The following is an 11,394-nucleotide window of genomic DNA, read 5'->3' as shown; positions in this document are numbered from 1 at the left end:
GTTTTTGGTTTTTCGAGACAGGGTTTCTCTGTGTAGCCCTGGCTGTCCTGGAACTCACTTTGTAGACCAGGCTGGCCTCGAACTCAGAAATCCGCCTGTCTCTGCCTCCTGAGTGCTGGGATTAAAGGCGTGCGCCACCACGCCCGGCTTGACTTTATCTTCTTAATGTGATCTCTGTTTCAGAGATAAGGCCACTAATAAGTGTACTAACAAATCATGAGGGGAAAGGCCTACTAATCCAAATGTGCATTAACACCAATATTCATATTTACTAAAAACTAGACAGGAAACAATGGTAAACCCTAAAAATACTTATACATTAAAAAAATCTGTTTATTATAAAAAGACAGTATTACTTCTAACCAATGAAGGAGAAGAGGAGGAAGTGGAGGAAGTGGAGGAAGAGGAGGAGGTGGAAGAGGAGGTAGTGGTGGTGGTGGTAGTGGTCATCGTCATTGGGGTAAGCCACTACTACTGCCAGAGATGTATGAAATATTAGGCATGTACAGTGATGGCCATAAAAGTAATACACAAATATGAAAATGCTTTCCTGATATGATGTCAATTAGAAATCAAATAGTGAGTGGTTACAGCTACAAAGCTACAAAGTATAGAAGAAAAATTAAAAATAAACACCAATAATTTTATTTCCTATAGTGCAATAATAAATAATAAAGGCTTCACCTCTTAATATGGGCATTAAATTTCAACACATGAATTTTGGGTGAAGACCATAGATAGCATTTTCCTCTTACTCCTACTCTTTATTGAGATAGGGTTTCACTATGTAGCCATTGCCAGTACGCAGACCAGGCTACCCTCGAACTCCCAAGTGCTGGGATTAAAGGAATGCACATCTTTCGCTGAGACTGGGTCTCTCTCTCTCTCTAGGCAGCTCTGACTGTCCTAGAACACACTATATAGAACAGGCTGAGATTTCCCCTTCCTCTGCTTCTCAAATGCTGGGATTGAAGACATGTTTCACTACATACCTGGCTTCATTTTACTCTTAATTAGGGGTTTTCATGAAAGTATATAGAGAAGAGATATCCCCACAATTGTTTTGGTTTTGCTTTTGATAATATGCATAATATACACATCAAGCCATTTTGATACTTGAACTGTACATCCTTGAACAGTAATCACCCATTAATATATTCACAAAGTAAAATTAGCAAAAAATAAATCTCTTTTTATGCTGGAACTCAAACCCAAGGCCCTCTGCATTACTAAGCTGCACCCCCACCCCAGCCCAAACTTATTTTTCTAATTGTCAAGCAATCAAAATATACATATGAGGATGTTCATTCATTTAACATGTACTGTTTGTTAATTAAGTACCAAGTCTCTCCCTTTCTTTGTTTTGTTTTGTTTGTTTTTGTTTTTGGTTTTTTTTGAGACAGGGTTTCTGTATAGCACTGGATATCCTGGATGGAACTCGCTGTTGACCAGACTGGCCTCAAACTCAAGAGATCCGCTTGCCTCTGGTTCCTAAGTACTAGGATTAAGGGGTACACCACCACGGCTAGGCTTAGTACCAAGTCTCTTGCTTGATGACTTTGATCACTTTGAGTAAGACAGACCTTGCCCTTCAAGTCACATGACTAGAAGGTAGCTATGAAAAACATTACCAAAAACCAAAACAGTAAAGAAATAAAGAAAAACATTACCAAACAAAATAGTGGTATAAAAAGGCATACAATAACTATAAAAGCAATACTGAGAGAGAATGAGAGAACACATTGATAGGAAACACAGGGCTGGCTATAAAAGCAACTTCTGGCTTCTACCCTATAGCTATTGGACCAGGAAGAAGGAAGTCAGACATATTTAGGAAGCAGATCAAGAGCATAAGAACAACTGTACTCTTAGTACACCAAAATGTGTCAACAAGTCTTTGGCAAAATAATCCCTGTCCTTTTAGCCCATGAAAGCTGCCTTAAACAAGATTCATGTTACTTTATATACACACAAATTTTGTGAAGCTACTAGTGTACTTTAAAAAATTATGAATACTTCTCCTTCCTAAGAATGTAGTCCTAGCCAGGCGTGGTAGGGCATGCCTTTAATCCCAGCACTTGGGAGGCAGAGGCAGGTGGATTTCTGAGTTCCAGGCCAGCCTGGTCCACAAAGTGAGTTCCAGGACAGCCAGGGCTATACAGAGAAACCCTGTCTCGAAACCACCACCCCTCCGCCCAAAAATAAGAATGTAGTCCTAAATACTTATTACACCTTAATAGTTTATTTACCAGAAGACCAAGCCTAGTGACTGCTTGTTGATGTTTGCTTCCAACTGAGCAACTACAGTAATCACTAGCCAGAGTGTAATGTCCTAAAAACTACCAGCCTACTCAAGGATGTAAACATACCTGCCCTGACTATTAAACCAAAAAATATAAACCAGTAAGATAATCCTATTCAGGCAGGCAATATTGGTGCATGCCTCTAATCCCTGCACTCAAGAGGTAGAAGCAGAAATATATGAATGAGTTCAAGGCCAGCCTGGTCTACAGACCAAGTTCCAGGACAGCCAGAGGTACACAGAGAAACCCTGTTTCAAACCCCCCACACCACCAAAAAAAAGGAAATCAATCCTAATCTTGAAGCTTTTATTGCCCTTTCCATAATACTTCGAAGTTATCAACATATCTCCTATTATAGTTTGAAAGACTCTGAAATGGTCAGAATGCACTGAAACTACATATAAAGTCCATAACTTTCACCAGCAACTACTGTTCTTACTTACAGAATAGCAATGAGTTGCTAGAACTCACAGAAACTACAAGTCCAGGACTTTCACTAGCAACTCCTGTTCTTATACGATGGCAATGAGTCACTGGCTGTGACAAATGAACATTTGTTAGATAGTAGTGGCACCCAACATTAATAAGCAAAATATCTGGCAAGCTTAGTGTACCTTCACAAAGCACTTCTGACAGTTTGCATCATGACCACTCTATATTTGTAAAGTGGGTAAAAGACTAGTATTTATGAAAACAGATTTCTCCAAGATCAAAATTAATCAGATAGATATAAGTAAAAACGAACTGCTGGAATCACACAATGTCCTATCATAATACACAGAAGCAACTGTCCAAGAAGCTTACAAACCCCAGTATTAAAAACATATACCACCAGGCAGTGGTGGCGCACGCCTTTAATCCCAGCACTTGGGAGGCAAAAACAGACGGATTTCTGAGTTCGAGGCCAGCCTGGTCTACAGAGTGAGTTTCAGGACAGCCAGGGCTATACAGAGAAACCCTGTCTCGAAAAACCAAAAAAGAAAACAAAGAAAAGAAAAGAACAGAGAGATAGACAGAGAGACTGACCAACTAATGGTCTGACCAAGACAAATTTTTACAAAAAGCCAAACAAGAAGCAACAAATATTTAAAATTTCCCTTCACAGAGCTGGGGATATAGTTTGGTGGTAGAATACTTGCCTTGGATGTGGTAGGTCCTAAACTCAAATCTTAAGTCTATATATACAAAAAGTTAAGTCCCAGTTATTTGGTAGAAATGCAAGTCTGTTACTGTAATAAAAATGCTTGTCTTGGCCCCAGAAATAAAGGTCAGCAGATAAAGATACCCACCAACAGGCCTGGTGACCTGAGCCAGATCCCTGGAACACACATGGTGGGAGAGAACAAACTCCTACAAGTTGTCCTCTGACTTCTACATATAGAAATACATACACACACACACACACACACACACACACACACAGTAATAATTTTTACACAGATCTCCCCCCTCCCCCGTGTCTACAATTTTTTATAGGTAAAGAAAAATAAGGATTTCACTTAAGATGTTATTCTTGGCTATCTTTAACTTTTGACCTGGTTTCCTCCTCTTTTAGTGTACTGCCATCAGGAATGGCAATTGTGTCTTTCCCCAGCAAGCTAAGAGAGGTAAGAGGTTATTCCTTCCAGGGCTAGATATAGCTCAGCAATTATCAGCAGTTAAGAGCACTGGCTGCTCTTCTACAGAACCCTAGATGGCTCACAACCACCCTTAATCCCAGGTTCAGGAAACCCAATACCTCTTCTAGCGTCCATGGGCACAAGGTACATACATAGTACAGGCATGAATGTTGGCAAAAACACCCATACAATAAAAATTAAGTCAAAAAAAAAAGCGTAAGAGGAACAAACTCATGTGCTCAGCTATAGCTGGATTCCAACCTAGTCACTGCCTAGTCAAAGCCTGACAACTGCTCTGAAATGCTATGTTGTAGTAACATGTCAGTCTGCCATGAAAGTAAATTTACAAACACAACCCACATTAGCATATCATTTATTATGTTTTTAGGATCTCTAAACAAAAAAAAAAGTTATCTGCCACAACAGTGTACCAAGAATGAAAATCTATATGGCATTCGAACATACTATTTTAGCTCTCTCTAAAACCAATACTATAAGTTAAAAAATAAGACTTTATTTTATAAGTCTAGACATTTACATTGTTAAAGTCTAAGTAGTAATGTTAAGTCTATTTTTTTTAAGTTTTTTTGAGATAGGATTTCTCTGTGTAGCCTTGGCTGTCCTGAAACTTGATATGTAGACCAGACTGGCCTCAAACTCAAAAGATCCACCAGCTTCTGCCTCCAGAGTACTGAGATTAAAGGCATGGGCCGCCACCACCACCCAGCTCACAAATTAAGTTTGTTTTTGTTTTTTTTTTAAGTTTTTGCTATTCAGTTAGAGAACTGCTACTTAGACAAAGCTGTCCTCAGACTTTTTATTTATTTATTTATTTATTTATTTATTTATTTATTTATTTATTTATTTATTATATGTAAGTACACTGTAGCTGGCTTCAGATGCACCAGAAGAGGGCGTCAGATCTCATTACGGGTGGTTGTGAGCCACCATGTGGTTGCTGAGAATTGAACTCAGGACCTTTGGAAGAGAAGTCAGTGCTCTTACCCGCTGAGCTATCTCGCCAGCCCCCAAAATTAAGTTTTAACACTAAGTTCAAGTAATCTTTTATTTGGTTGGTTGGTTTTCTTATTTTGAGACAAGGTCTTCATAACATAGTTAGACTGAACAATGTAGGCCAGGCTGGCCTGAAAATCATGGCAATCCTGCCTCAGCCTTCAGAGTGTTGGACTCTAAGTGTGGAACACAATGATTAGCTTTCAAATATTCATTTTATTTTTTGAAGATTTATTCTTACTATATTTTTAATTATGTGTAGCTGTGTATTTCTGTATATGGGAATGTACATGTGAGTGCTGGTGCCCTCAGTGGTCAGAGATATTAGATCTCCCTCTGGATCCATAGTTAAAGATTGAGTCACTTTACATGGATTCTGGAAACCAAACTCAGGTCCTTTTGGAAGAGCAGCAGATACTGTTAATCTCTGAGGCAATCTCTCAAGCTCTCAAGTATTCATTTTAAAATTTATTTCTCATTCAAGATTATAGAATAATTAAATTTTTCAGAACAGCAACAAAAAAAAATTATCCTAATGAGCACATCATTTGTAAGACAGCATTCCTATATGACATTTACCTTAAGAAAAAAAAAGTACTAGCTAGTACCTTTACTATCTAGTCAAACTTTTTAGGGTGCTTCAAAAGAAAATAAATAAATAAAAAGAAGTTATGATACTAAAAGGTCTTAGTGCCTACCCAAGACATAAAACATACATGTAATACTTTTTTTAAAAATCTCTACTAACCAACAGAATGGGAACTTATCAGGGGAATTTAGGAGACGGTGGGCTGGGAATGCAGCTCAGTTAGTGAAAACACTGGTGTGGCCCTGGGTTTCATGTTCTACAATGCAAGAAAAGGCCACAGGACAGTGTGTATTCAAAGACTCTTTCGAGTGTTAATTTGAAAAATATAACTAATCTTTAAAAACATGCATACTTTTCTTCTTTTTTCAGCTCTTTCCAAGTATGGTACATTTACCTAGTTCTATCTTATTTCCAAACCACACATCACAATTCCTTTCCACCTTTGTGCCCTAGCATTTTCCACTGCAGAAAAAAAGAGATGAAAATATTCTTCTACCAAACTTTTCAAGTATGTGCAGAAGCCCTTTCCATTGTAACTGGCCTAGCTACCACTCACTAAGAGGCCCTTCCACACACTTATTCATTCATTCATTCATTCATTTATTCCTATGCTCCACTCATGCAGCAAATAGTCCTCCAGACACCCAACCTCCCACTGCAGTCTTCTTTACCCACATGCCTCCACAAGAGTAATACATTGGCCTACAACTAGATGACCCTCCTCCTGAGGTACCTTTCCATTCCCCAAAACACAAAGTAGCAAAACAAAGACAAAAAGTTAGTTAAGTCAATTCCTAAGGGGGCCAAGGAACTAATAGATGAACACAGAAGCAAGCACTACAATGTCTCCCAACAGCCTCAACTTTATCATACCTCCAATTTCCCACTCCCTGAAAAACACCCCCCCAAAAACAAACAAACAAACAAACTAAAGTAATCTGATGTCATGAATGGAGGCCCGACTATCTTCTCTAACTCTCCTTGGTGGTGGTGGGCATTGAGAAAGTAAAGAAGAAACAGAAATTAAAAGGGGGCAAGCTGGGCTTCTTTCCCTCCTATTCGGCTTCCCATGCTCTCTTCAAAGAACCGGCTAAAGATGGTCTCTCCTGCCTTCTACCCTTTCTTCCTCACGAGACTGTGCTAGAGACTAGCTATACCCAAGAATCCCCAAACACTCCACACGGCCTTTACTTTCTTAAAAGTTATAAACCAAGTTTACCCCCTTCTGCTGCCCCTGTCAAGCCTCACCATATCTGTACAACTGACACTACCCAAAATATCTTAAAGAGGACCGGCCTCTCATTCTCCTTGCCCCTCAACCAGTCACCCTACACCCCAATTATAGTCGCCCTGTCATCTCTCAACAACGTTTACCAGGTCCTTATTTATTCTTGTGACCATTTTGCTCTAATACCTGCATCTTAAAAAAAAAAAAAAAGATACTGCAAGTACACCCGCTTCAACCTACATAGTACACACTAGTTACATAGTACACACTAGTTAGTCCTTTCAACCTCAATTAGCATAAAAATCTCGAGTCCGCCCCCCAACATCCTACGGAATTTAAAATCACCAATTCGACCACCAACTCCTCAAGAATACCTTAAAATCCCTCCGTTTCCTCGCTCTGGGACCCAGGAGCTCCTTAATGGTTTACCAAAGCCCTTCCACGCCCGCATATCCACTTCAGCACTCCGAGGTCTTTCAAGCCCTTGAATATCCTCATCCGTCGGAGCTCCCCGCTAATTACGACTCGGCTTCAGGACCCCCGCTCGCCCTCTCTGCCCCTCGCTGCCCCAGTGTGCTGAGAAGGCCCTCGACACCGGGGCTCCTGAACACTGTTTGCAAAGTCCTCTCCAGCCCGCCCTGCCGTCCCACACCTCAGCTTTCACATTTAAAAATCCCTCGACAGTCGCGCCACTCGCCTCAGCTGCCGGGTCGCCACCGTCCTTCAGTCTCCCGCCGGCCTGCAGCCCGGGCCGGCTCCCGGGCTGTGTGTGTGTGGACTCGGGAAGCCCCGACGCCCGTGCCCGGCCCTGGCCCGGTCCCCCTCACACCTCACACCACAGCGGACTAGGACCAGGCGGGCGGCCGGGACTCCCGCCTCCCCTCCCCCACGCCCCCGCGGGTCTCCAACGCCCATGCCGCCGGCCCGGCGCGGCCCGGCGCACTCACATCGGCTCCAGTAACTTGGCCAGCCAGGACTTGAGGGCATCCACATCTTCTATGAGCATGGTGCAGGGAAGGCGGGCTCGGCCGCCGCTCCTCCTAAGGCCCGCCGCGGGTCTCCGTTCGCCGCCGCCTCACGTTCCCTCACAGTTCCGAGTGCCCTGACCCACCGGGCATCTTATAGACTTCACCTACTCCCTGGGCCGGGGCCTAACAGGAACTAACCCAAGAGCCCCACTCAACCTAGCCCGGAGGCCCAGGTGGGCGGGAGGTAGGGTGAGTGACGGGCCGACTAACCAATAGGCGGTAGAGGGCCGCGCGCAGAAGGCCAATCGTAAGACTCGTTCGCCCCGCCCGCAAGCCGTACCCAGTGAGGGCGGAGGGACCTAGCAAGGTAGGTGGAGAGTTCAGTGAACTCCCGGTGCAAGATGGTATCTTGGAGAAGGTGCTGTGTCTCTTAAAGGGTCCACGACTCCTCTTTTGACCATGCCGCCACCGCCGCCCGCAGTACCGGTGTCTGCTGCTGGGAGTGCCTCGGGGAACCCGGAGAGCCCCTCTTCCTGGTTATTTCCGCTGTTTTTTTTCCTGGAAACTCGCTCCGATGTCCCGAAATGACTCAGCTGTAGTAAATCTTCAACACAACCTGCGGTGCGTTTATGTTGGACACTATTGCCAAGAAGCAAGATCTTGCTATTTTTTTTTTCCTTCCTTACACACTCATTTTGATGATCGGCGTTCATACGTCTGATTTTTTGCTGCTTAGCTTCAATTACAAAATCTCTCTCTGTGTTTGCTTGTTTTGTTTTTCTTTTTCTTTTTAAAGATTTATTTATTATTATATGAAAGTACACTGTAGCTGTCTTCAGACACACCAGAAGAGGGCGTTAGATCTCATTACAGATGGTTGTGAGCCACCATGTGGTTGCTGGGATTTGAACTCACGATCTTCGGAAGGGCAGTCAGTGCTCTTAACCGCTGAGCCATCTCTCCAGCCCCGTTTTGTTTTTCTTGAGACAGGATTTCTCCATCTAATCCTGGCTGTCCTGGAACTGTGGCCTCGAACTCAGATACCTACCTCTGCCTCCCGAGTGCTGGATTGAAAGGCACCAGACTAATATCTCATCATTGCATCTCTAAATTTCAATATTTTTGTTTTTTTTTTTCAGGAGGAATTTTCATCAGCAAACATCATTTAAAAGAAAATTAATGGCGAAAATGGGGCATTGGGAAACTCTGGGGGGGGCGGGGAGAGAGAGAGAATGAGAGAATGAGAATAATGGCAAATAATAATAATAATAATAAAAATTTAAAAACCCTGGAATTTGCCAAAAATAGGTAACTGAGTTTTTATTAGATGAGAAATTCCGACTAGTGTTCTGAAATCAGTGACTTGGCACTGGTGTTAAAATTTGGGGCAGGCATGGTGACCCACCTCTATAATCCTAGCACTTGGGTAGCAGACGCAGGCAGATCTCTGAGTTTGAGGCAAGTTCCTGGGCTGCACAGAAAAACTCTGTCCTTGAGAAAGCAAATAAGGCTTATGCAGTAACAAATACAGAGACGCTGTTATGTACTAGGAGTCCAATGGAGGGGAAATCCTGGATCACTCAACAGTTTGTGGAGTTATGTAATAACATTTGGAAAATATCATATGAGCACACATAAAAGAGGCATATCAAGCTGTGTGTGGTGGCGCACGCCCTTAGTGCCAACACTTGGGAGACAGAGGCAGGCAGATTTCTGAGTTCGAGGCCAGCCTGGTCTACAGAGTGAGTTCCAGGACAGCCAGGGCTATACAGAGAAACCCTGTCTCGGAAAAACAAAAAAACAAAAAAAAAAGAAGAAGAAGAAGAAGAAGAAGAGGCAGATCAACACAAAATAAGGCAGTTGTGCTAACTATACTGTTCATAGAGCAAGTAGTATCCAGCTTGCTCTCTATAAAGGGCCAGATGAGGGGAAACATTTCTGGTTGTGTGAACGTGGTGGCCATCCTTGCAACTGCTCAACATGAAATGACTTGGCACGAACCTGGCCATACATGAGACATAAACAAGTAATTGTTGCTGTATTCCCATAGCATGGAATTCTTATTAAATACAAATGTCAGTTCTATGTCAACTTTTGTATCATGAAATATTATTTTCCTTGACTTTTGAGACAGGTCTTGTTATGTACAACACAGAACTAGCCTGAAACTCATCACAATTCTCTTGCCTCTGCAAAAAAACAAAAACAAAAACAAAACAAAACACCCACTATGTGTCAAATCATTTTCAAACATAATTTGTTTTTGTTTTTGTTACTCTTCTTCTACCCTTTTAAGCCTTTCTCCCCTCCTATGACCCCCTTTCTGATGTCACGGCCTCACTCACACCCAGACAGATCCATGTATATAAATATTAAAAGGTAGGTTCCTAATATGAGAGAGAACATGCAATATCTATCTTTCAGAGTCTTGGATACCTCATTTAATAAGATAACATCCAGACCCAGCCACTTTCCTGCAAATTTCATCTTTTTATTTGTCTTTCCAGCTGAGTTAAATCCCATTGTGAGCAAGTAGCACATTTTCATTAGGCATTTGCTTGCTAATGGCCATCTAGACTGAGTCCATTATGCAAAGTATTCTCCTTTTCATTCTTTCAACCACTTAAAAATGTAAATAGTGCTGCATTCTCCCAGGTGCGCCAAGACAGGTGCCAGCAGAGTTTGGCTTTCTGGTCTCTGCTTCCTTAGATAACGAATCAAAACGGGAAGTTTATTTACAAACGATAGAGAAAGCCCAGAGAGATGAATTGCTTTATCCAGACCCACACCTCTGTAGGTGGAGCAGAAGTAGCCCCTCACTTGGGAGACAGAGGCAAGCAGATTTCTGAGTTCTAGGCCAGCCTGGTCTACAGAGAGTACCAGGGAAAGCCAGGGCTTTACAGAGAAACCCTGTCTCGAAAACAACAACAACAAAAAAAAAAGCCCCAAGCTCTCCCACGTGCTGCTGCTTCCTCTTGCCTTTCTCTTCCTCCCCTCCCTTCTTTCCTCCCTCCCCTCCCCTCTTCCCTCTCTCTTCCTCCCTTCCCCTTTTTATGCTTATCCACATTTTTTTTCTTTTGCTTCAGTGGTTGCTACAGTGTTACCTTAAAAAAAATTTATACAAGTTTTAAAAAAGAAACCCTGATGTATGTAGTCATTCATGCTTACAGCCAGTTGGGTGGTAGAGAAGGAAGGATTGGGAGTTCAAGGCCACTGTAAACTACACAGTGAATTGATGGTTGTCAGCATAAGCTAGCTACCTGAAACCTTGTCTCAAAAAAGGTTCCCAAGAAAACAAATAAGCAAATAAATAATAATCAAAGAGTGACTTGATTCGGCCTAGATGTAACCATCTAACTTGACAGTCAGAGCAGGGTATGGCAATCCATGCCTGTAATCCCACTACCCGGAGGGAGGGAGGCAGAGGCAGCAGAATGAGCCTCAGGCCAGTTCCTTGTCAGGCTACAGAACTAGCCCCTATCTCAAAACCTAACAACAAGCTGTGGGTACTGACACATCCCTCTAACCCCAGGACTCGGAAAGCAGAGGCAGGTGGATCTCTGCTAGTTTGAGGCCAGCCTGGTCTACATAGGGAGTTCCAGGACACCCAGAACTTCCTAGAGAGATTATGTCTCAAAAAAGAAAGAAAGAAAGAAAGAAAGAAAGAAAGAAA

The 11,394-nt window shown here is 42.5% G+C and overlaps 1 protein-coding gene and 1 long non-coding RNA gene across 4 annotated transcripts in view; one reads left to right on the top strand and one right to left on the bottom strand.

The window, feature by feature from the left end:
• Rbm27 (RNA binding motif protein 27) overlaps positions 1–7,965 on the bottom strand; it is a 66,298-nt gene extending 58,333 nt beyond the window's left edge. For 2 of the 3 annotated variants that reach the window (XM_021150472.2, XM_021150474.2), the window contains exon 1: positions 7,701–7,940. In XM_021150472.2, coding sequence (XP_021006131.1) covers positions 7,701–7,759 — 59 coding nt within the window. In that variant the 5' untranslated portion in view covers positions 7,760–7,940. Of the gene's footprint in view, positions 1–7,700 lie in introns of all 3 variants that reach the window. The other variant, XM_021150473.2, reaches the window with a different exon arrangement.
• A 130-nt stretch (positions 7,966–8,095) lies between these two features.
• LOC110284431 lies at positions 8,096–9,015 on the top strand. Its single transcript, XR_002376930.1, has 2 exons — positions 8,096–8,342; positions 8,861–9,015. It is a non-coding gene; the product is annotated as an uncharacterized LOC110284431 (long non-coding RNA).
• Positions 9,016–11,394: the final 2,379 nt, after the last annotated feature.

The sequence above is a fragment of the Mus caroli genome, chromosome 18 (assembly GCF_900094665.2).
Source record: "Mus caroli chromosome 18, CAROLI_EIJ_v1.1, whole genome shotgun sequence".
NCBI classification, from domain to species: domain Eukaryota; kingdom Metazoa; phylum Chordata; class Mammalia; order Rodentia; family Muridae; genus Mus; species Mus caroli.
Note: the sequence above shows the minus strand (reverse complement) of the source record. Positions and strands in the feature narration are given on the sequence as shown.